Source organism: Liolophura sinensis, chromosome 1 (genome assembly GCF_032854445.1).
Source record: "Liolophura sinensis isolate JHLJ2023 chromosome 1, CUHK_Ljap_v2, whole genome shotgun sequence".
NCBI classification, from domain to species: Eukaryota; Metazoa; Mollusca; class Polyplacophora; order Chitonida; family Chitonidae; genus Liolophura; species Liolophura sinensis.
Window position 1 is genome coordinate 30,769,837 of NC_088295.1, and position 26,766 is coordinate 30,796,602.

General features: G+C 37.4%; 2 protein-coding genes across 4 annotated transcripts; one reads left to right on the plus strand and one right to left on the minus strand.

Moving 5' to 3' along the window:
• Positions 1 to 843: 843 nt before the first annotated feature.
• Positions 844 to 1,954, minus strand: LOC135476706 (oligodendrocyte transcription factor 2-like). The gene has a single exon (XM_064756857.1). The coding sequence runs from the start codon at positions 1,684 to 1,686 to the stop codon at positions 844 to 846; it is 843 nt and encodes a 280-aa protein (XP_064612927.1). The 5' UTR covers positions 1,687 to 1,954.
• A 3,107-nt stretch (positions 1,955 to 5,061) lies between these two features.
• Positions 5,062 to 25,315, plus strand: LOC135479212 (cytoplasmic tRNA 2-thiolation protein 1-like). Of its 3 annotated transcripts, none has more exons than XM_064759008.1 (15): positions 5,062 to 5,149; positions 16,539 to 16,662; positions 17,383 to 17,501; positions 17,807 to 17,863; positions 18,114 to 18,171; positions 18,696 to 18,773; positions 19,668 to 19,709; positions 20,064 to 20,113; positions 20,424 to 20,488; positions 20,735 to 20,800; positions 21,441 to 21,499; positions 22,863 to 22,922; positions 23,790 to 23,877; positions 24,429 to 24,465; positions 24,807 to 25,315. In XM_064759008.1, the coding sequence occupies exons 1-15, from the start codon at positions 5,093 to 5,095 to the stop codon at positions 24,960 to 24,962; spliced, it is 1,116 nt and encodes a 371-aa protein (XP_064615078.1). In that variant the 5' UTR covers positions 5,062 to 5,092; the 3' UTR covers positions 24,963 to 25,315. The 3 variants fall into 3 exon arrangements, with proteins under 3 accessions (XP_064615078.1, XP_064615094.1, XP_064615086.1); XM_064759024.1 differs by lacking the exon at positions 5,062 to 5,149 and adding an exon at positions 6,362 to 6,380; XM_064759016.1 differs by lacking the exon at positions 5,062 to 5,149 and adding an exon at positions 8,164 to 8,332.
• The last annotated feature ends 1,451 nt before the right edge of the window (positions 25,316 to 26,766 follow it).

Sequence of the window (26,766 nt, forward strand, 5' to 3'; positions counted from 1 at the left end):
TGTACAGCAGCAGTGGAGTAGAACAGTTCGAGTTAACAAGCCAATGGTACAATAGATCGGAGTCAACATTGTGGGTCTCAACAAAAAACTGCGGGTATAGAATATACACGGATTTATCTAATAGCCCATTTGTCCCTGTGCATTACAACCACATTAATTCTATCGGGTAAAATAGAGCGTAGTAAATAAACGTCGCTGATATTCGCAGTTAAAGCGTAAATATCTTAACATTGTGACTGGTCTTATTCGTTCTACTGAACATATATAGGCCTAATACTTCAGCTTGTGGCACACGAATGATGTGCAGGGTACAAGCCTGCTAACTGTTCAACATATACATTACCGTATCGCCTCTGTACACATCAAATTCCTACACCATATCAGTTGTTTTAAAAAAAGAAAATCAAACTTGAGATAAAAACAAAAAAGCCATAGTAGAAAAATTGTTATACAGTTGAATTCGAAATATTTCCACAGATCTGCCTCGACTGCATACTAACGTCAGGTATAAAATACTGAATTCAAACAATGAAATACTTTTCCTGTATGCAATATTTTGCTGTATCACAAAAGTTCAAATACGTGTCTAACAAAATATGGAAGCATAGTTTGTGCATAGTCTCTGTGCATAACATGAACATTCTCTCTTCGCTGTAAAGTGCAGTTGTCACGAAACTTAGAGTAATATAGCTTTCTTCTTAAAACTTGGCGTTAACACAGTTTTGGGTGGCGAATGGGAAGTTCAAGAACCAATTCTCAAAACATTCGAAGGAAAGTCAAAGCCCAGAATTTGTCTATAAGGCCACAGAGTTCCGTGTCATGCAGAATTCCAATAAGACCGTTTTACTTCCTCAGAACTGGCGCTGCTGGGTATTTGGGATGAAGTGTGGAGTAGGACACCCGTAAAGAATCCAAGGCGCATTGGCTGCATGTACACGGACCAGCCCAGCGACTGTACATGGTGTGACGGTCGTGAGATGACAGTGCTGAGGATGCCATAGAAATCACAGAATGAGCAGAAACGTCTTTGCTACTGGAAACACCCACGGGTGGTGAAACACGAGGGTCGGGCAACCCGTTCGGGAGGCGGTGATCCGGTGGGGATGAAGGTGCCGGGCTTACTCTTGGTACGGCTGCGTGAGGTAGTAAAGATGATAAATGTGGAACTGACGGCAACACTGGCAACTGTGCGTGGGCCGGGCGCTGACCGGTGGGACTGGGCCGATGGACGGACGGGATGTTTACGGACGGGGTACCCCCGGAGCGTCGGGCAGGATGGGTCTGGTACACATCACTCACCAGTTTCTTCATTTCATCTAGAGAGCTGTTCAACATCAGAATGTAGTTCTTCGCCAGTAACAAAGTAGCGATTTTGGACAGTTTTCGTACAGATGGACCATGGGCATATGGCATCACTTCTCGGAGGCCGTCCAAGGCGGAGTTCAAGTCATGCATTCGACGGCGTTCACGGCTGTTGATTTTCAGGCGAAGTTCTTGAAGTTCCCTTTCGTTCATACATTTGCTGGCCAAAACTCCCTTTTTCTTTATCTTCCCAGTAAGCTGCCTAGTTGGTGAACTGGAATCACTTCTGCACTCATCCATATCCAAAGACTCCGTTTCATCAGTTGACGACACACTGTCCAAGTCAGTAACATTGATAATTTCTGTAAACTGCTTCTCATCCATGATTCTGTATTTGGCAATATTCCTAATTCGGGAATGAACTACGAAGTGCAACTTTTAACCTCAAAGTTTACAGTCTGAAGATCAGCAATCTGAAGATGTTTCCTTGCAAGACATAAATGACCAAGTGTGTTTGATGCATAGAACTATATACCTGAACTCTCCAGTCAAAGTGTTCAGCTCACGCGAGAGGGTGGAGCTTATATTGAGAGAAGTTCACGCCCAGTGGATGTCGACCAATCAGATTGTCCCCAACAGTGTTCCAGCTATCTGAATAGAGGCCGCCAAAACGGATAGAAAGGAAATTAAGGGACTTTACTCGCCAGGACCGCCTCTTTCCTTTCATGCGTTGTTCAAGGGCCGGAACAAACTGCTTGAGCAGACTTGGCATTTCCCTTAAACAACTCTGCCTATAAGTACGAAGTTTTCTGATATATATATATACTTTTTTTTTAACTTATCAAAACTTTAACTTAAGAAAACTTACGAAACTTTAAGAAAAAATAAAGTGGTATAATTCTTATAAAGGTTTGCTCATTGTGATTTCAGTCGTTCGTAAACCTTCACTGTTTATTCTTTTTGTGCTCTATGAATACCGATTTCCATCGGTTTATCCGCATAGAAATATCCTCTGATCTTTGGTGTGATATAAAAAGAGAAGTTTGTAGGAAGGTGGTGCACAAATCCAATTTTAAAACAAATATTTTACTAGACTAGAGGTATATTTACTAACACATGCCAAATAGTGTTTGAAAAAAATCCGTTATGGATAAACCAAAATAGTTTTATGTCTTTGTCAGCATAAGTTACAAACAATGAGTTAATAGCCAGTTCAGTATATTAAATAGATTCGATGTCCATGTATGATTGGTCAGTATTTCGCTACGAACTTAAACAACAGACGCATGTTATGGTTTAAGCAACATACGGGTGTTCAAATACCAGACACGTGCTTTGGTTTAAACAACTCACACATGTTATGGTCCAGTTTTCTCAACATGAATCACACGTGTTCATATTGCCCTAACCATGTGGGTAAAACTGTGCTTGCTAACAAGGCAAGGAATTAGGTGATACACAAAGATTTGTTATTGGACACGTGACAGTGGCACGTGTGGCTAACAGCGGCGTGTGGCTGTCAAGAGGCATCCAGATTCACCGCTTATACACCTTTATATATATAGCCTCTTGTACGATAGACTTAGCTGACAATCCCTGCACTACCTTTGTAATGCTACATAATCCCCTCATTGGTGATGTGTGCTGATGTCAAATCAAGGACTAGAAGTGGCGAGCTTGGGAGTGGGACAATAGCCAGTTACCATACCGTGACTGAGGAGAACCATCACTTACCATTGTGTGCAAAAACTTCACAGATAACTGATGTCCAAAAAATATTTCAAGCCGATCGCGTAGGAGTTTAGCGAGTCTAAAGACTATGTTCATGACAAGGCGAATGGCTCCACGGGGTTCTGTAGGTATAGGACAGATAAGATGTGTATACCCCTACACAAAACAGTTTTGAAGCTTTGTCAGTGAGCTGGGTGATCCAATTATACGAACATATGTTTTCATTTTTACAAATAATTTTGGAGCCCATTGAGTTTTCAGTTCCAAAAACTACGCACAGATAAGCATATCGGCAGTTTTACGAGTGGTTGGAAGCTGAGCGGGATACCGTTGCTAAATGGTTCACTTAGAGAGACTCAATCATTTACAGGCACTGTATTATGTACGCCCCAATCTATAAAGAGGTACTCGTATACAGCGATGCGAGTACCGTAAAGAACGGGGAACGAATCAAAGTGCAAACAAATCAAAGTACAAACGATTCGATTCACACTTGACAAAGATCCCGGCATGTAGGTCGAAAGTGTATGAAAACTTACATTTAGTGGTGCCTCGGCTCCAGTATTATTATTTTCCAACTATCTTAGAAAAGCAACGCTTGACCACACATTTGGTAATTTATCCTAATTATTTCATCAGCTCCAAGGCGCGTTAATGCACGATGAGTATCAGGTGAACTTTTCTGTCTATGATCTGACGATGGCGTGGAAAATGTCTACATGGCGATTTTATAAATTCAAACCTCAATACAGTTCTTTGTCCTTTAATTGAGAACATGTTATATAGTATGTGTGCATTAAAATGACATTATGTTGAAAGAGAAATTCATGTCATGCATGTCGTGGTTTCATAGTCGTTACATTGAGGACGAAATTAAGTATAAAAGTGATGTTCTTCCTTAAAACCAGTATAATAACTAAATAAGTAATATTCGTCCTCCTGGACAAACAGATGTTCTTCCCTGGAGGAAGTAGGTTTACAAGTGAGCTATATTAAATGGACATGCTGGCCTTTGGTTTTGAGCGGTCATTTGTAAATTCTACTGTCATACACGTGAGTTATATTAACTGGCTATGCTGGACCTTTAGAGCAGCAGCCCAAACTCATAAACATGGATATAATCACTGAACATTTGTTTTATTTTATTTATTAACTGTATTGAATCACTAATTTGATTGATATTTCACTCTGACCACGGCGGTTAGCATTATAGCGGAGGAAAGCCACGACCATCCACAAACCTCCCTTGATATTTATTTGATTTTATTTTTGAATCATCGGTAGAAAAGAGCTTAATGAGGGGAGAGGACGAGATGTCTGCCTTAAAATCTTGTATTGCTATTTCTATATATTTCTTTATCAATGCATTACATTATCATAAAACTTGACTATCGCCTTTGTGCCCAGATACGGATAGGCTACTGATAGTAGGCCTACATATAGACCATACACAGGCTTAAAGAGCCTAGCCTTCTATATAGGACATGTAGTTCCTGTTAGACATGTTTCTGTTCCAAAACGCTGGACGGGCCTCATTCGAAACCCAATTCTGTCACTATTTTAAATTTGTTTGCATAACTACGCTAAACGTGAGCATATATATGCTATTGGTGTATGGTTGGCCTATGTAAGAGTGGGTTAGGCCCACGTGTTTGGACTGTCCAAATTATCGCAGACAGCCGATAACTGACACAGCGCGTTGAATTATCGGTTATTGAGTTGATTTGTACATTGCTTGCCAACAAATGTGCAAATATTTAAATTTACCTGACGATCGAACAATCCTAAATGTAACAGATGTATTAAACACGCAATCTTGAAGCTCGAAGAGGGGTGTCAAGCATTGAAGATCGGACGGCAAATGTTCATGGAAAATATCTTGGAGAGTTATCCCCCTTCATCGGCATGTTGCTCTTTAAAATAGGGAGGAATGAAAGTTAAAGAACACGACATTTCATTGGATGAGCAGCGAAAATTATCCAATGAGATTCTGTTTTATAAAATCCCTCGGTATGTTGTTTATTTTCACGTGCCCAGAAAGCAGTTGTCAAGAAAGAAAATGCCTGTAAAATGTTGTCTTTGCGACGGATCAGCTGTTCTGAAACGACCCAAAACAGTAAGTAGACCCTTCAAAGACAAGTAAGATATACCCAAAGTCATCACCAGTGTTAAAACTGTTAAACCAACTCCCAATCACACTTTTGGCGTATGGAGTGGTGCACAAATACAACAACAACACGTTGTTAAAAGGGAAAGATGACGAAATCGTAGGTAAATCCATAGTGACTTGTATTGTTCGAGTCGCAAAAATAGCAGTGATATATGGTTATGGTAGTTCATTTAAATTAAACGTCGCTGTCTGTTTTCAACAGTTCCGGAACCTTTTCTATTCCAAGATTCCTGTGACGTTCGGTTTGACCAAATTTTGTCTCACGGTTGCACAGCTTGAAGTTTGCAGTCACACAGCTCTACACAGCTATATCTTTGCCAACACTGCGGTAAAATTATGCAACATTCTATTTCCTTTTTGTTCGATTATTGCCAGAGTTCTGCCGCCCACACAATTTCGGAGGGACTTTTATTCCTTAGCATCCCTCATGATGGCAGTCATGAGTGTAAACATTGTCGTCTCCCATGTGTGGAGACTTCCTACAGAAGGTGCCATAATATAGTTCATTTTGAAGCATCCAACTGCTGTAATATTTCACTTACACAGATGACAACTATTAGTTGAGAAAAAAAAAGGTCCACCTGTGTGGTCAAAAGTCACCAAGTTCTGCAAACATTTTAACAGGTCTAAATTCTACATATATAAGTACAAAAGTCGCTTGTCATTGTTTACATATAGGACATGGTCACCATTATAGGTTGGTTTCATGTTAACATTGGGCGATGCTAAGGAATAAAGGTGAGGCTGCTGAAATTGTAGCATGAATATTTGTCCAGGTCTGTTCTTTTGCAGAATAATTAAAGACAAGTGTCTGAGATGCGAACTCTTGCACTAAGACAGGAAAATTAAATAGAACATTGTATAGCTCTACCGGAATGTTAGCAAAGATAGACCTATGTAGAGTTAGTAGTTTTACATGTTCCATATATTTTTGTCTGTCTATTTATCAAAAACATGACATCAATTAGTTATGTCCAAGGCCTAAGATCTTTGGCTGTGTTTAAAAAGGCCTGCTCGAGCTGCAAGCCTTGACATAGTGACCAAGGGCAGGTAACTGCGTCAGGTTGTTACATGAAGTGTTTTCTGATGTTGGTTTGGGGCCATCGTTGATCAAACAGTATTTTGCCAAACCTAAAGTCAGAGCAATCTAGGACTAGATCTTTAACTTCCTCGATGGGTAAGGATCAAAAATTGTTGAAAATAGATCTCTGCAATGACTTTTATCTAACGGTTTGGAGACACAATGAAAGCAAACTTTATGGATTCTCTAAATATTATAGCCAACTAAATTGTTCAAATTCCTTGAATTTCAAACACCTATTTCCATTACTCATTCTTGAATACTATCTTTTCAATTTACTGTGCTGTGCTGACAAAATTATCCCATATTTTTGAAGAATGCACATAATCTGTAACAAATATTATGGTTTTAAAGGTGATGAAGATAGCTATGGCAAAATGTTTTGTTTTTTTTTTCATTTTGAGGCGGTTTTTTTTTATATCTCTCAAAAACCACTCTATTTTATTATATATTTTCTATCAATAGTCCAGAATTTCCAGAAATGATGCCATCAGTGAATTTACAGTGAAAAACCAGCTTAGCTCTTCCTAGTCAAACTCTTAGCCACCCTGTACTATCACCTCTACAGATGTGATTGTCTGGCTGTCATTCTGAAATCTCAAGTAAAATTTGTTGTGTAACACCAGACTTTTCTTTTAATTCACAGTGTGTGTCTTTTGTGTCTGAAAGACAACTAATGCATCTAAACTACCAGTACCATAATTCCTGAACTTCTTTTCATATGAAAGTGCTACTTTCAATGCAGTTTATGCACATATTGAATTTGATTTTGGAGGCAAAACTACATTGGTTGGATTGACCTGTTTCAGTGCCTCAGAGAAAGAATAATTTTATCAGTCAACACAGAATAATGCCTTCACAGTATGCTAGAATAAACGCCTTGAAAACATGCCAAAAGGTTGAAGAATTACAGTGCTTTTTACTCATCTCTGCTATTTGTTGATGTCGTAGTATATGTCTGCACTTTACTGATCCATGGCTACATACCAATTGGCCTAAATTTGATAGTTTCAAAGTCCCCAGTTTTCTATGTATAAATTTGATAGTTGTTGAATCTTAGTTGTTTTGGCATGCCAATTTATCAAAGAATATGCACTTCACATCGGTTGAGAGCCTCCGTGGTGGAGGGGTTAGCATGCCAGCACGGCACAGTCACACAGGAGCCTCTCACCAATGCGGTATCTATCGGTTAAAGTCCAGCTCATGCTGGCTTCCTCTACAGCCATCCTTGGGAAGGTTTGACACCAACCTGTGGATGATCATGGATTCCCCCAGGCTCTGTCCGGTTTCCTCCCAACATTATGCTGGCCACCATTCTATAAGTGAAATATTCTATTATAAAACACTAATCAAATACATGTAAATAAATAAATCTTTTGTCAGAAGGTAACTGTTATGACTTTAACAAGCACAATTTTATTACAGTTTGATAACCGTGTAGAACAAATCAGTTGAAGTTTTGTGTTTCCTGTGTTCTTACATCACTAACTTACTTGTACGACAAGTCAGCCTCAGTGTTTTAAAAGTGCCGATCTCACAAGACTTAAATTATGTTGACATTGTCAGATTACAGCTGACATGATGACCATTTTAAACAGGGGAGATAATCAGGTTTAAACATCAGACAACAACAAAAGGCATGACACTGTTGCATTATACAAACATAATGGGTCACTTTGATCTCAGAGGTATGAGATGGTGATCATTAGTCTCACTGTAGAAGATCATCTAAGATTTCAACAATAACCTGTAAGTGTCATGTCATAACAAATTTATGAAATTAAACAACGGTTTAATAAATTAACAAATAAATAAATAAATATTAAAACATATTCTTAATTGTATATAATGAGAGATTGCTGAATGTAAGAATCTTCTATTTTACCTTTACTACTACACAGATTGACAGGTACTGATTACTCAATACTAATGATTAATAACAACCATAATGATGTTAATCTTCATGGCCGATGCCCCACAAGGTGGATGAGGTATTTACAGATGTGTGACGGGTGAGCGGGGGAGAATCGGCTAATTCCCTGTCCAAGGTGTGTTTTGAACCTGCACTTCATGTGTCCTAGAAATTGACAGAGAAGCATTTCTAACTCTAGTCAGACTTCTGTCTGCTAGATGCACATTATGTTTATTGCATGATAAGCCTTATCAGTTCCAGTTTTACGTGTGGTACTATAATAGGTAGTGAATAGCTGAGTGATTAGGGGTTATTTGATTCTTTGTTGGGCTACCGTTGCACCTACATTAATGTTTTAAGCCAGGAATTGTATAGTCTGTTCAGGATGTTTGCATGTACAAAGTTTGTTAATTTTTCATGTGCGTATGTATGTATGTATACTTGTGCTTTAACATCATACTTCACAATTTTTCAGTCATATTACGACGATGTGTCATTAGGTATATGGACATATTCTTGCCCTCCTGTGGCAGTGCGAGTCCAAAGTGCTGCCGCCACTGGAGTATAGTGCTGAAGATACCAGACATGACACCCCACCCGGTCACATTATACTGACACCGGACCATTCAGTCCTGTTTCTTTGCTCCAACCCTTCAGTTCTGAGCACCAAGCGAGCTTCCGAAGGCAGAAAGACTAACCATTAGGCCACCAAAGTCATCTCAATTTTTCATGTACATAATAAGACATCATAAACTACTTTTTGTATAAAGAAATGTCTATTTGGTCTGTGAATAATTTATTGACAAATACAAAGCAAAAAATGCATTATTTCTTTCAGATTACATGTTACAAAAAAACCTTGCCAGCATTGAAGATGTTATATACATTTAAATGCTCTGATAAACAGTTTAAGATTATTATAATGAAACTCATTATTTGTCTTTCTGAACTGAAATTTGAGGGATAAAGAAATCTGAAATTCAGTTTTGACGAGAACATTGTACATGAAATTTTAGTAGAGTAATAACATTACTACAGGAAGGCAGCATTTACATAAATTGATACAAAATCTATACAAAAAATTGAAGGCTCTGCTTCTAATCTTTAAAGGGAACATTGTGACATTGCATAAAGAAATTTTATAAAATGTAGATCAGAGGGGTTCTTTCTAGGAACATTAAAGTCTGGGAATAAAAGATATTTGTAACTTTTTAGTGGTAAACACATTTTCGTTGAATTTACTGATTAATTTCAGTATTAAGCTTATATTTTTGCTCGAAATAAAATGGCCCTAGATATGGCCCCTGTATAGTATAACTATGTCCTTTCTACTTCTGTAATATTGCTACATTAAGTCTATTTTGGGGAGCAGTGTAAAACATGATTCAAAGAAATACACAGATTGCTATATTATATGTGTAGGTAGAGGTGCCAAGGTTGATATTACTTGTATCATGCATATAGTTATTGGTGCCTGTATGATGTCTATTTATTGGTGATGAAAAATGCAAAACATATCTGGCTATCCTTTCCTGAGTGGAAGATTTTCTCTGTCGTTCACAATGCTAAAATCTGTGAGTTCTATGTGGCTCCTTATTGCGTCAGTAAAAATAATTTTCACCAAATGATGCTGGTAGTTAATGATCTGGACATGGGGATAGATATGTGGGAATGTTTTCAGGTGTGGTTTATGGGTGGGGTAGCCTCTAGGATGTCTCCACCCCCATGGTCCTCTGGCTACAGGATTCTGCTGGTGGCTATTGTTATCAGAGACTAACATGTTTATCCATTGCTTTCTCCGCTGTCACCACACACAAACAGGTTTGTCCATATGCCAAGGTTTTGTGCTTGACTAAGACTTGGTGTGACCATCTTTATAGCTGATATTTTCTCAACCTTGATTGTTTCGGGGGAGATCTGCGAAGGGACTCAGTCCTGCGGCCCAAACAAAACCGCAGTCCTAATTAGAGTGAAGAGGTCTAATTGAGACAGGGTAGCCCTGGGGTGTAGCTCTTGCCTCAGGGTGAGGGCTTTGTCATAATCTGATGGGATATCTCATCAAGTGGACAGGGCTAGCCCAAGTGGATTGCTAACTCCTCTCCATTGAGACACCTTTTGACAACTGTTAACTTTTGGGGGTTAACAGGGCATGAGGGGTAGAAGAGGGTAGGCAAAGGAGGAACCGAGTATGGCTGGCCAGGCCAGGCTGTGGACAAGCCCACAAACTGATGTGGCCTTCACCCCTCTGTTGTGGTTTGTCATCACTGCACCGTGGTACAGCCTTCACAAGTTAATTCAGCGTTGACAAAATCCAATCAGTTCTCTGGAAGAAAGCATTTTGGGAGCTAGGCAGACAAATACACAGAGAATTGGCACCCTGCAGAGCGCCCTCTGTTAGGAGCAATAGCTGACGGGTGGAGTTGTTGGGGTATAGAATGTGGCCCCAGCTTTCTCACCTGCCTTAGTTAAGAGGTGTTCACAATATCACTCCCCACTTCAGCCCTCAGTTCTCCTGTCAATTGCTGTGTCAAACGCCTACTCTCTATAGTCTGTGTGCACAAGGCAGAAAAATAACTCTGTTCTGTGTTTTTTGTCCAGCTTTAATGTGTTGTAATATAAAGAAAAAATACAAAAACTTTAGGACATCATTAACTTAAAGCAAGTCAAATATAATGCTTTTTTTCATCATGAGGAATATTTAGATTTGCTCAAAAAGCCCTTTGGCTTTTAGGGTTTTACACCCTATAAGGTTAGCTATAGGCACTATGTTTTTCTTAAAAACAAAAGTACCGGAAAACCTGCAGAAAAAGTTTTCAGAAATGGCTATGGCTTTTTAGAAAAAGAAAGTATGATACAGAAATAAATGTATGTAATAGTTTCAGAAGTGCATTCTTTTTTCCTGTTTCAGCATGCTTTAAATATCTAAGAAGTGTGTTTTTTTTCTTGGTGACTTGAGAGGTACAGGACTCCCTGAACTGTATAACGTTTAATTCAAAAGCTGTGTTTTTTTAAAAGTACTGTTCTGGTCCAAGCTTTTTATGTTTCTTGGACATTATTTTTCATGCAGTTCAAAGTAAATAAGTAAATACATTATACATGTACATGGGAAGAGACAAGAAAGAAGAGGGTGTTTCTCTGTTATTTTAAGAAGTAGTTGGCAATGAATGAGTTTTTGTTTTGTTAAGATGGATTAGGGTGTAAGAAGAAAAGTGGTGTGTGAAAAGTTGGACAGATGTAGGGGTTGTTATTAAGGTTAATAGATAGTTCTGATGGAGAGGTAGAGAGGCTAAGGAAACCCTGTGGTGAGAGAGCTGACAACAATGGTTGTGTTAACAGAGCTGTTCAACCTCCCTCTTTTCCACCGCTTTACTTCCCAGTTAGCCCCAAGCAGGAAACATCTGACTGGAAATTTGTCCGTTCAAGCTTTTTTTACACTCAGCACTATCTAATTAGGGAATAATGGCCTTTAAATGATGATCACAAGATGTAGACAATGCTTCCTCGGCAACCAGCCATGATGGAATAAGGTGACAAGATGGCCGACACAGTGGTGTGGAGTCATTCTAACTGGACATCAGATTTTGATGAGTAAGCTGTACATTTTTGCAGTTGTGTGGTTTACTTTCCTACCAGAATATTGAGAGTTTGGAAACAAAAGCAGAACAATTTTTGATTTTTAAAGTACCTTTGTACACTTTGTTATGATACAGACATTTTGTGTTTGAATACCACATGTATATGTATTTTTTCTAAAGTCTTCATGTTTTGAAATGATTTTTGTTTCAAGGAGAATGATTTTTGGTATGGATAGGAAATCTCAAATCATGTTGATATGCACATTTTTAGAAGTAGGTTGTTGAATACTATGTATGTACAGTTAATTTTTCTGTTTACAATTTGAAGACTGTAAAAGGGTGAGAATGTCAGTTTACAGAAGTTTATAATTAAAGGTTACCTATTGAGTCAGAAATGCAACAGGTTGCTATGGTAATCTTACATGTTTGGCATCAAGTTTTTTTTGTTTAATACATGTATGTATACATAAAAAATAGAAAATGAACATTGTATAAACGTATCTCTGCTCTTCATGAATATATAAAGATTATGAGGATAGATATGTAATACTGGAAATTTAGGCATTGGTTGAAGCATGAGAAGCTCATGGCTCATCTTTTTTTATGATTTGAACCTACGTTTTTAAAAATTTTGATGTTTTTATTATATTTGGGGGGGGGGAGGGGGTGCCCGGGCCCACTTTCATGTTAAAAGTGATATTTCTGGCAGCCATATTTCACACTCCATTGTGCTTGTTGTGGGTGGGTAAAGTCATTGTCAGAATGTGTGGTGTTGGGAGTGAACAGCTTGATCTAGTCCTGACAGATGGGGACAGCTTGATGTGTTAGGATAATAGGCCCTGATTACCTGTACCTGTCCCTAATCTCTCATCAACCTAGAAGGGGGTGGTGCACCAAATCTCACCCACTTCTGTAGACTGGATGGTTAAGCCGCTAACACCAAACAGGTTCTAGTGCTGGTTAACAAAGCCATGATGCCTGCAGCCAGTTGTTAGCCACACCTCCCACATAATCTCCCTAACTTTCACCCTTCGGGTATGGATTGACAAACAAGTGCTGTTGAAACACTATGACTCTGTCAAAAGAGAAATAAAATTAGTTTTACTAAGTAAGCACCAATGCATAGAAAACTACATTTAAAATTGCTGTGTTTTATTTTTATTAATTTCTGAATAAGATGAATTAAAATGTTTGAAATTTTATGATGAACATCGCAAACAATCTATAGCATCCCAAAAACGATATTTAATGGTGGAATGGCTTGTTCATATTCATGAGGAAATTGGACACTGGAGTAAACTAATTAATTTCTTGATATTTTAAGTATTTCCCACAACAAATGTATCAGTCAGGCAGACTATTAAATTCAATTATTTACAATGGGATCTGCAAGGTCTACAGTGGAATTCAAGTTTTTACAATATCATCCATAGGGTCCACCATAGAATTCAGTATTTACAATATGATCTATTAGGCCCACCATAGAATTCAGTATGTACAATATGATCTGTTTGGCTCACCATAGAAATCAAGTATTTACAAATTGATCTGTAAGGCCCACCATAGAAATCAACTATTTACAATAGAATCCATAAGGCAAACCATAGAATCCAGTATTTACAATATGATCCATAAGGCCCACCATAGAATTCAAATATTTACAATATGATCTATAAGGTCCACCATAGACTTCAAGTACTTACAATATGATCTATAAAGCCCACCATAGAATTAGGTATTTACAATATGATCTATAAGGTCCACCATAGACTTCAAGTATTTACAATATGATCTATAAGGTCCACCATAGACTTCAAGTACTTACAATATGATCTATAAAGCCCACCATAGAATTAGGTATTTACAATATGATCTATAAGGTCCACCATAGAATTCAAGTATTTACAATATGATCTATAAGGTCCACCATAGACTTCAAGTACTTACAATATGATCTATAAAGCCCACCATAGAATTAGGTATTTACAATATGATCTATAAGGTCCACCATAGACTTCAAGTACTTACAGTATGATCTATAAGGCCCACCATAGAATTCAAGTACTTACAATATGATCTATAAGGCCCACCATAGAATTCAAGTATTTACAATATGATCTATAAGGCCCACCATAGAATTCAAGTACTTACAATATGATCTATAAGGCCCACTCATAGAATTCAAGTATTTACAATATGATCTATAAGGCCCACCATAGAATTCAAGTACTTACAATATGATCTATAAGGCCCACCATAGACTTCAAGTATTTACAGTGGGATCTATAAGGTCCACCTCGGGGGCCTTCGTGGCTCAGTTGGTTAGGGCACTAGCGTAGTGTAATGACTCAGGAGCCTCTGACCAATGCGGTCGCTGTGAGTTCAAGTCCAGCTCATGCTGGTTTCCTCTCCGGACGTAAGTGGGAAGGTCTGTCAGCAACCTGCGGATGGTCGTGGGTTTCCCCCGGGCTGTGCCTGGTTTCCATCCACCATAATGCTGGCCGCCGTCGTATAAGTGAAATATTCTTTCACTTATACGAGTACGGCGTAAAACACCAATCAAATAAATAAATAAATAATAAGGTCCACCACAGAATTCAAGTACATGTACATATTAACATTTTATTTATTTTAAGGTAAACTAAGTGAAGATAGGATGGGAATGTAGTTTTCGGAGTCTTGTTTGCTGACACTATGTTATCTTTTCCCCATCTGTATAAAGTAAATGTTTATAGGATGGTATCTTAAAAGGGCTGCAAGTATTGAGCTGAGGTTGCTTTTATGCAGAGTACAATAACACCAGGGGGATATCCCCATAGTGATGAGCAGATTTATAGTAATTAATGTAAATTACAACATTCATGACTTAGTGTATTGTGTATTAGAATCAGTGTTGAAGTAAATTTTAGGGGTGGTATCTCAAAAAGTACTGCCATAAATTGAGCTTACTTTATCACGAGGGGGATGTTCCGTTGATTTCAGTTCATATCTGTTGAGCTAAAGTTTTGCATTCATGTGTCTCCTACATTCAAGATCTTTGGTGTCCTTACTGCAAACATGTCTCTCAATCTATTTTCATCAAACAGAATTATGAATAAAGGATGCCAACTTGAATTAAAGAATTATTTTTAAACCATTGTCATGTATATGTTTGGGTTTCAGAGGAAAAATATGACAGCTTTTGTCTACCATGAGAATTTCTGCTTCAGTGTGCCAGGAGTGTGTTTGATACAGCATCCTGTGATGCGTTTTTTTGGCGGGTTTTAGCGTGTCATCCTGTATGTATGGGTACGCGTTAAGTTTTACTTCCAGGCATTTCAACTCACAGAAGTTCATGAGGTTAGATTTGTGGCTGGATAGAATGGATGCCAGAAACTGATCTAACTGCAGTAATTGCAGGTTAGGAAGGAAGGCCCAGTGGCCTAGGCCTCACCTGCCCTAGCCAGTCTGAATGGGGAAAGTGAACAGGGTATAGATGTTCGCACAAGTGACAAGATGTTTATCAGGGCACCGACAGGCAGGTATCTGCCGCGATTTGACATCTCTAATCTGGTTGTGACCTGGAGAAAGCTTGCTTCTAACAATGGTACAGCCGCTCCAAGCTTGTGCCCAGTCTCCCTCCCTGGTCCCTTCACCACAACAATGTCGTAAAAAATGAAAGGCTAGGCAGGAAGCAGAGGATTGCGTAGCCCTCCGTCTGCTCTCCCTCCGCCCCCTGCTGGGATAATTAGAGCCCTCGCCCAGCCGCTTGGGGAAATGTACACCCCGGTAGGGCCACCCCTGATATTTGTAATTTTAAATGCCCTGGACAAATGCAGCTGAAAGGTGGGAAAGCATAAAATCCAATTTGTTGTTCAAAGATAAATGAGGCCTGTTGTCACACCACTGTTGTGAGCAGGCTGCTAATTCAATTTGTCCCATTGTTGTGTTTTATAGAGCTATCCGGTGGATAAGGCCTGTATTTACTCTAAATGCTTCACAACTCTCTCAGCTTTGCGAGTTTTATTACACCATCCACATTTCAGCTATCATTTGTCATTTTGTTTTACAGCCCATGTTTTCTCTGTGCCCTTTTTCTTGAAAAGAAGAGGCATTTCAGTTTTCTCCTTGCGTGTCAATGGCAGTTTGTTTTTGCCCCGTGTTTAGCTGTAGGGGGCTATTCTTGGAGCATGTATTTTATTGGATTTAAAACAGCTTAATGGGGACATCTGCCTGAAAACGTCTGATTTTCTTTTAGGTTTACCGCGTTTAAGGCATCAATTCTTTTCCTCTGCTAATGTGTTGGTTCTGTTGAAGCGTGACTGTTTTCTCAATTACAGACCTCTCACAGCGCATTGCTTGAGTTGAGCACATTATTGCAGGTTTTTCATTTTTGCTAATTTTGAGGTATGGAAATAAAATTCACACAAAAGATGTGGTTTATTTGTTTCATCTTTGCTGTTTTGAACTGGTCAGTTTAAACAATTGTGTTCATAGCAGGTTTAATACATTAACAATATTGTCTTCTTAATGTTTGTGCATTTTGAGTGAATGGGGGAGATGCTACAAACAAACAAACTCTGACAAAATGATGAGATTTCGCTCAGCACATTGAATTATGCCATTGACAGAATACAGGATGAATGGAAAGATGCCGTACACATACTATAGCATACATATAGATCATAGAACCTAGCTGTTACAATACCTGGATATGGATGATATTTACGCTTTTCTCTTGTTTACATCGCACACGTTTCTGACAGCAGGATTTTCTCTATGGTACAGGGAGATGTTATGTGTAAGGATTGTTTTTACCATGCGTTTGAGGAGGAAATTCACCACACCATCGTGACAGGTAACCTGTTCACTCGAGGAGAGGTCGTGGCCGTGGGTGCGTCTGGTGGCAAAGGTGAGGAGGTTAACGAGATCAGTTAATACTTAATACATTCTGTGTGGTACATACAGATCCTTCCAAGATGGAGGGATTAGTGTGAGGATTTCTTCTCCACTGTGCTGTGACCTGTAACACAACAAATGTTGATAACACAACAAATCATTACAATACAATGACTTGTATTATTACATATTCAAACAAGTGCAGAAAAGATTTAAATTCTGGAGGTTATCTTGTAATTTACAGATCAGTGCAACAAGAACTTAGTAGAAAATGTGGGAGGCATGTCTGCAACTTCACAGTACTTAGTGATTTACAGGTTGTAATGAGTGACAGGTGACATGTATGATGGACAGGCTCTGACAACCAGAATACATGCGGTCACACATGCTCACTCTACAAGACATATGGTGTACTGTACCATGTCAGGATTTGACTGGTTAGTGGAAAAAGACCGTAGTTTCCTCCAAGTTCCATGGCTTGAACACCAGTGAAATCAATAGATCATTACAGTACAACTACATTTACATAGAAGTCTCCAGGGTACAGTTGGTCACCAATATATCACAAAATGATTTCAGTATCAATTTCAGTCAAGACTGTTTGATAATACATTAAAAAATAAACATACTTGGCTCACAGTGTCTGTTCTATAATGAAGTCATTATTTCAGATTTTCTTCTGTTAAATTTTGTGTAATAAATGAAATAAAAAGTGACTTTGTTTTTGTTTAAGACTCGACAGTGCTGGCCTATGTGATGAAGCTACTGAATGAGAGGCATGACTACGGAATAAAGCTGGTGTTGCTGTCTGTGGATGAGGGCATCACGGGATACAGGGACGATTCCCTCGAGGTATCTTACCATAAACATTCTGTAGTGTACATCAGTACGCGGAAATTAAACATTATTGTACATAAATGTGCAAGATGTGAAGGGCAATTTGACTGAAGAAACAAAACCATTGTATATACACTAGTGAAAGTTTGAATGATGATGGCTTCATCAGAAACCAGTTTATGGTACAGTTCGTAAGTTGAAATTGTCAGTTGGTATTTAGGGGATATTGTATAAATTTATATTTATATATATATAATATGTATGTGAAAATTTATATGTACATTAAATTTGATGTGTATTTGGTTTTTCTTCCTTTTCAGACCGTCAAAAGAAACCAGCAACAGTATGACCTCCCTTTAAAAATAGTCTCTTATGAGGTAGGTGTTAATGTATCTTGTTGGAAAATATAGGTATATTCTATTCTCACAACTTTATACAGTACAAGTTGCATATGTCTATTTCCTGTCTTGTGTTATATAGAGAAGTTTAGTTGTATAAAATCACAGGAGTTTCACTTTTTCTGATATAAGTATACATGTGTGCACAAAAGTCTACAAGCCAGATAAAGGCATGTGGATCAAGGGAGATAACTGTATAAAGTATTTTTTTTTTTTTTTGTCATTTCAGGAATTATATGGGTGGAGTATGGATGCCATTGTAAAACAAGTTGGATTGAAAAACAACTGTAAGTTCTGTTGTTTCTTATTAAATAATGAACTTATATATGTATTGTTTTAAAATTGTATAACCAACTTTTTATAATTAAAGGTTTTGCTCCGCAAACTATTATCATTAGGTATTGAGAGGGTTGCTTTTTGTTGTAGGCCTTACTTCTGTTAAATAGCAAACACAGGAATTAGTGCAAGGAGTTGGTTTTCTAAATTACCATAGTTACACTTGTTAAAAGTTATACTAATTTAAGGACAAACTTTCTCTTAAATTTATAAGACTATTTAAGAACCTCAATGTAGCGTCCTTTGCAGTTGCGTTGTAATTTGGACAGATTATCTCCCCTTAGAAATAACCGATAGAATTTTCTTTGAGAAGGTCAGAGTTGGAATCTCAAGTGTAAACACTGATTAAACATGTTAGTTTACTGCCAGAGAAAAATAAAAGCTTACATCAGCATTTCTTGAGCGTTTCATTGTGTGATGTAATGGTTATTTATACCTCCTGTCGTTATTTCTTGACTTTTTCATTTAATTTAAGGTACTTTCTGTGGTGTTTTTAGACGCCAGGCCTTGGACCGAGGGGCCATGCTGCTCAAAGTGGACAAGATTATCACAGGTATTAATAATATAAAAGTTAATCATGTTACATTTTAATTTTGTCTATTTTTCCCTCCACAAAGGAGGTTAGTCTTTTGCTGTCATTTATTTACTTGTCTGTGTGAGAAACTTAGGGACAGAATTATGCACCATCCATTATATTTTGGAGGTAATCAGGATCTAGATGAACATACCTTCACCATTTCCAGACAGGACACAAATGCATTTTTTGGCTCACATTACGAAGTAAAGAGAGGTATTGTGAGAGGGGGATCAAATGGTGGTGGTGGCAGTGTTCAGTTTGGTTAAAGTTTTGGGCCAATCATAGGGTTGCAGTGACTGTCCACAGAACACAGATAGCACACAGTCTGTAGTGATTTGCATTTCAAAGACCAAGGACGTCTTTTACCTTATAGCTCAACATTTTGCTCAGCCATTCACGGGGTTGCAGTTGCCTCCCTTAGTACATAGATTACCAAATGCAGTTCGCACAGACCTCTGTGGTAAAGTAAGCACATACTCCTCACAGTGTCTTTTACCATCACAATGATTTACAACTCCATAACATACGAAGTCACTGCTCTGCAATCCTTACACCTACGATAAACAGCCATAGTTGTGACAATATAATAATTTTGGTCTTTCTTGTAGATTTAAAGGCAAGAAGAGGTATAATTAGAGGATAATATCTGTGTAGGGCAGCGTCATTCAGCTTTTTATTTTGGTTTAGAGGTCAAGATTTGAATGTGTCACATGACTTGAGTATTACGCAGTTTTACAAACTGCTTAATCAGGCAAGTTGCCAGTATTCTCTGAATGCCTTGTTTCTTCTACCTTGTAATAATACCTGGTGGAGAATACCTTTGTTAAGTATTTGTAATTCAGTAACATATTTAAGCTTTGTTGCTCTCAGGACACAATGCTGATGACATAGCAGAAACAGTCATTATGAATGGTAAGTATAGTATTATCTATTGGTTAGGCTTTGTAGTCATCCAGAAATATTCAACCATATCTGACAAATACACATGTGTGTGGGATTTTGATTGAGTCTGCCTTATTATTCAGTATTGAATAAACTTACAAAATCTTGGTTTACTGTCATGATATAAAATAAAAGTCACGATATGACTGAAATATTGGCGACGTGGGTTGAGCAATACTCATTCATTCATTCAAAAAATTTTGTTTATCGAGAGTCCAAAATTGTACAGTTTACCTGCTTTAGTATCACTCACTTTACTAAGCATCATTAGTCTTTCTTGTATCCATCGCCAGCTAATGTTGACTGGTCATTTCTGGTTTTCAGTGTTAAGGGGTGACATAGCACGACTGAGAAGATGTACAGCCATAACTACAGTAAGTACTTTACATATATATATATATATATATATATATATATATATATATATACATTAAAGCTGGTAATGTATGAAATTATGAAAATGTATGGTAACTAAGGCTATATTATTTGTTGTCTTTTTAACTCAAATATATCCATAGCCTTACAGTTTGTGTTGTATAAATGTTTCATATAAAATAATGTTTTTTTTAATATTTAATCTTCTGGCAGAAAAGTTGCATTGTGTGATATACTTATTTTGCTGCAAAGATCTTTGTGATAAAACATGTAAATGTAAATAAGCTGACAAAAGCTGCGGTGTTGCAGGGTACGGACGGAGCCTTGCCCAGATGTAAACCATTCAAATACACATATGAGAAGGAAATTGTCATGTGAGTTTTCTGTAATCAAGTTGGCGTAAAGGTTTTTCATTGATGATTACAAATGTTGGGGGGTAGGTTTTGATGCATTTTAGGCGAACAAGAGTGTTTCTAATTTGAGGTAATAAGAAAATATTTAACTTCCATCAGAAATAAAGTTCTAAAAGTTAACTGTGTATGGCACTTCCTCTGTAACCTTTGTGCCTTTGTCCACTGAAATTTCCCGGGGTCTCATTGTGATTGTATTTTTTTTTTCAGGTATGCATATTTTAAGAAGTTGGATTATTTTTCAACAGAATGTATATACTCTCCAAATGCTTATAGGTAAGTGGTTGGTATTTCATTTTTAATTTTGTCCTAAGATGGATTTGATAGTATTTTGAATTAACAAATTCAGAATGTTAGGAAATATATATGTATATATTTGTAGGACCAGTAAAAACTAATCTGGTGCAAACTTTGGCAGAAATTATCCTGGCAGAGTATGCATCACTATGAGGACTTTTGTGAATTTTAGTTTAAAGTTCAAGTATATATATATATCACTTCAGAGTAACGTCTTTTTTGCAGTGTAACATATACATGAAGGTAAGGCCAATAACTGCCCTGGTGTTAGAGAACCTAAATCAAATTTCCGTCATTCCTTTAATATATATTTATAACCTACATATACAGTAGACAAACCAAGATATTTATTTGGATGAAAATTAAATCCAGTACTAATTTGGGCCGAAACAGTCTCCAGTACTAATTTAGGCAGAAATAAAGTTTATTTCTCATTTTAAGCTTTTTTTTTTTGTAATTTAGACAGAAAAATTATTTATGTGATTAGGATTTAGTGTCATGTATTTTTGTAAGTTTTGTGAAAATTTTCATTATGCATTAGTTACTATATTTGTGTTAAATAAATCAGTGGTGGAGAATAAGTTAACATTGTTGACTTCATATTGTGTGTATATTTCAGAGGCCATGCCAGGACCTATATAAAAGATCTTGAGGCTATAAGACCCAGTGCTATAATAGGTGAGTGTTGAATGGGTTCAGGCCTGTGGTGTGCCAGGAGACAGGCGATGTTTAGTGTATGTTCTTTAGATGAAATAACAATTTACTTCTTAGCTTTTTTTAACAGAGCCATCAACATATGGCTTATCATCATGGCAGGTTGCTAGTCATTTTAGCTGTGAAGGGCCATAACTCTGCCAAAAATAGTACAAGCATTCAAAATCACATCTCCCTGTGAGGTGATTTTAACCATAGCTACGGAAGTACACCTCTCACTTATTACAGTACTGTTGTTGGGGGACAAATCTGCCTACCCTGTCTTGAGGGAAGTATGTTGTTTGAAGTTTGATATCTTCTGATATCAAGGGATCTAGAAACAAGCGTAATGGAATGTTGGATATTATGATCTGTCAGCCCAAATCAACATGATATATTGGTTTTCATGGAATAATTGCATGATAGCGAAGCAGGACTTTAATAACAAAGTCTGACAGTTCACTGAATGTTTTAAAGATATGTACAGGTAACAAATGTGTGAAAAAATTTCTTTTTTGTTTTTGTTTTTGACCTTGTCACACTAAAGTATGTGCTGTAATGAGGCATGTTGTAATGCGAGAGAGGTGTAATTGTAGAACACCTCCTACCACAATGCTGGCCGTCTGCGTGGTAGTGACATATTCTTGAGTATGTTGTTAAACACAAATCAGATTAAATAAATAAATAAACAGTGGTAGAACATTTGGTTGGGTGATTTTGACAAGAGAACAGAGGATGGTTGTAGACAGATGCACAGCTGAATAGTCTGATCGCCATGCCTTCATGTGCCATGGGTATAATACAGCAAATAAACAGGTACATGTCTCCGTGTGACACATATAGTACATACATACGTAAATTTCTACATGATTACTAGCTTATCAAATTTTATAATGTTAAAGGTCTTGACTTTTTTTGGGTGGGGTGACGGGGGTGGGGGGGTAGGGAAGTTTGAGCAATGAGTATCAGATGGAGTATTAAACTGAATGGTTTATTGCAGCTAGGTTTTAGATCTGGGTAACATACTTTGTTTCATTCGGTCATTTTAGAATTCTATTTTATAATTTATCTCAGTGTGTCTCATGTTGGTATTTATTTATTTGTTTATTTGATTGGAGTTCTGTGCCATACCCAAGAATATTTCACTTATACACCAGTAGTAAACATTATGGTGGGAGGAAATCAGGAGCTACATTGAGTATAATTAAATGAAAAGTTTGTTGAATTAATAGTGCGATTAGGAGTTGAAAAGTTTAAAGAATTTAAAAAAAAAGTTTAATCCTATTAAATTCATTGTAGCATGTAAGACATAATCCAGATCTTTAAACTATAATTATATCCCATTCAGACATTATTCATTCGGGGGAAAGCCTGTCTTTCAAGAAAGAGGTGAAGATGCCTGTCCAAGGTAATGAAAAATAATTATAATAATAAATCCATTTCCCAGCCATGACTGAAGGAGAACATTTCATATTTCTGTCATATATGCCTCGCTTAAAATCCTTAAAGTTTTTGGAATATGTTGCGGTAATGAATTGATTAAATTCATTAGCATTATAATAAATAGAAATTTCCGAAAATTCATGTAAATGTCAAGAAAACAGAAAATTGAAATATTTAAACTTGTTACTGTATCATATGCAGGATTGATTTTTTTTTTTTTTTTTTTTTAGCTTGCATAGAAAAAACCAGTGTCTTTCATTATCATGTGTATTCACCTGCTGGACTACATGTACTTGTTCACGCCTTCATCTATTCATTCACTTCATCACTGAACTATAGATTGATATACTTTATCATTCAACTATTCATTCTGTTACTTCATCACATATCTATACATTATTATTTAGTTCATCATTGATCCACCCATTCATTTACCTCCTCATTCAGCTGTCCATGTGTTCACTTTGTCGCTGTACTATCTAGTTCTCATTCTCTTCTTCACCGCACTGTCAACTGGTTCAAACTTCCATCCACTTAATTATTAAACTACTTGTAATAATTTTTTCCATTAATTACATCACTCAAACACTCACACAGCTTTCCATTCATTTATTTCATCACTCATATACCCACTTATTCAATCACTGGAAGACTGACACAACTGTCCATTTATTGACTTCATCACTCAAATACCCACTCACTCAGTTACTCAAACACTCACACAACTGGCTATTCATTTACTTCACTCAGATGTCCACTCAGTCGCTCACTCCACTGTGCATTCTCTCACCCGTCCACACAGTGTGTGATAGTCTGTGTTTATCTTTCTTAGGCACATGTAAAAGCTGTGGCTACATTTCCAGTAATCCTGTCTGTAAGGCCTGTGTGTTACTTGAGGGACTGAACAAAGGTTTGCCCAGGTCAGTATCCCCTGCTGACCCTCAGTGCTCAGCCATTATCCGCAGGCCTATTGTCATGGTCATGCTTATGCTTGTCTGTGGGGTTGTCCACTTTCACAATACAGCCTCAACATTCCAGCTCCTTAATTATCATGGAAGGCATTCTGTAGTGCCTTGCTCAGATCAGATTTCACACAGTTATGCCCCTTTATAGATTGCTGGTTAGATTGTGATGGAAGATGGCAGCATTGGCACAAAAGTTTAGTGAAGTTATACTTGACCTTATTGGAGATACAAAGATAAAGCCATGGACATGTACACATACTATTAAATTATCAATGATTTTGGATGAAGAAATATTAAAGATTAGCAAATAAAATTTTGTGATGGTCATGATGTTTCCCCAATAAAACGGACTGGTGTTAGCTTGTACATCGATATGAAAGTGTTTAGTCAAATATATTTTGTCAAATGAATGAATTCCAAGTATGGTGAAATCTTTGCTGATGTGGGTGTTTTGTGTACATGTACTAACAGTGAACGTATTAACCTTGACTGATATACTTTTCCAGGTTGGGTATTGGAAAACCAAGTCGAGAGAGGAGGAAGGTAGGATATCTATGAAATTAAAAAAGTCTCGAGACACGTGGGGCTAATAAAATGTAGAAGCACTTAAACCTACTCAATTTAAAGTGTGCAATATTCATTATTATGGCTGATCATTATCCCCGATCATCTCTACCGGCAATTTCGTCGGAGGAACTTCAGGTACAGAAATAATCAGCTATTTCATGACCCTCCAGGGCCTGGTAGTCGTTTTGAGCCAGCGAGCATTGACATTGATTTCTGATTTAAGTTTAAATGTATCCCCCTGTATTGTATGGACCCATCAATCATTCCAACATCTCTAATTACTAAGTCTGTAACATATCTCACCCTATCTGTTGCAGCTAGCAAAGATGGAAGAAGAGGCAACAATAAATGGTTCAGCTAATGAGAGCACAGTACTGAAGTCATGTAATAAATCACATGGTTCATGTGACTGTAAGAAGACAAACAAACCTTTAGACAGGAGAAAGCCAAATGCAGAAGACTTCGAATTTTAGATAAATGAAATAGCATGTCTTTACAAGCGAATACATTTTACTAAAATATAAATTTTTACCACTGAACATGTACCATTATTCGCCTGAATTTTAAAATTAAAATAGCCCATAACCACAAGTTGGTTTTTCCGTGGTTATTTCCAAAAGGAGGTTTATTATAAATGTGTGATGATTAGAATATGAACAAGTCCACAGGGCCAGTTTGACTTGATTTTGTCAAGTTTATCGCTTGAAATTATCATCACCTATTCAGTTCTGATATTCAGATAAATCCATTCAAATTTCAACTTCTGCATCCATAAACTAAGCATTTTACTGAAGTTCTTTTGACCTGAATAAACTTGACTTTGTGGATTGGGTCCAAGCTTCTCTTCATTCTCCTTTCAATACTAATTCATCTTTAATTTTAACTGTCAGTTTTAATCTCCCCCATGATTGTTTCCCTTGAAATGATTGAGACATATTTTGAGATGAGTCAAATCATGTGCTTTACATGAGGAGGTTTGTAGGGCTATGCATACCTGATGAATGGCGTTGAGGGAGTCAGTGCTTGGGGTTTAACGTCCTACTTAACAATATTTCAGTCATACGACGACGATGAATGGCGGTGTGTTCCTCTTTCCATCTACCTTAACATTATATTATTTAAATATTTGTTGGGGGTAAGACCCAAATTAAATAAATAAATTACATATATATCAAATCATCTCGCGCATCCTATATGTATGCCTCAACACAGTATGCATATTTTGTGTACATATCTGTATCTGTGTACAGGATATCTGTACAAGGATTGATATGGGACAAAACAAACCATACCTTATCTGTTTATTATACATGATCTTTTATTAAATCACGACTACACGTCGAAAAAACTGTAAATAGTTTCAGAACCTCTCCATTTGACCTCTTTGAATCTGGATTGCGTTTAAATTTTATCTTTACCTGAAAAAATTATTTCAGTTTGAAGCTTTAGTAGTATTTTAATAACTTGGAGATGGTACAAATGAGGTATTATGCACGGTGTATGTAGGGGTAGGGCTCTGGTGTTCCATCGTCCATGTGATGCGTTCGCTCTCCATGTTGGGTCTCTGGTGCGATGACTTCATCAGACGACGACTCGTTTAACTGGACCGACTCGTTTGTGTCCGAGTCTGACCCCGGCTCCTGCAAGGGCAGATGACCAAACGAGAGAAGTATAAACAGTTGGTTGTGAACAGTCAGTGCAACAAAATGCCTCAGCGGCTATAGCAGGGCCAACAGCTATTACCAACATTTAAATTGAAGAACTAGCGCTGAAAAACGTTTGTAGTATGTTCTTGTTGAAGGTTTGCGACGTGCATTGAATCAGATGCTAGGGATCAAATAATCTTACAAAATGTGCTTTTACTGTGCTTTGGAAGCCATAGAAAATCTATTAGAAATTATATGCTTTATGCATGTTAACATTCATCCTTTTGAGTGTATGTGTTTCGTTTTTTTTTTTTTGTTGTTTTTTTTTTCTTCTTGATTTGTGTATAAAGCATAGAAACACGTCAGACTTTGAACAGGTGTTTGGTCTATGATGGAAACAACTGGCATTAACCAATAATGTGGACAGTGTCCCAACATTAATGCGTCTGATCAAAATTGCAGATCTTGAATCATGGACAGAAAAGAAGTAGAAAGACAAAAAAGTCTGTATAACCAGGAATTAGTGCTGTCCTCTTACCGTTTCCTGCAGATACTGGAAAACGTCTGGTCCTTCACCCCTGCAGTACGCTCGTCCCGATTCCAAGTCGGAGCTTTCTTCCTCATTACTGCT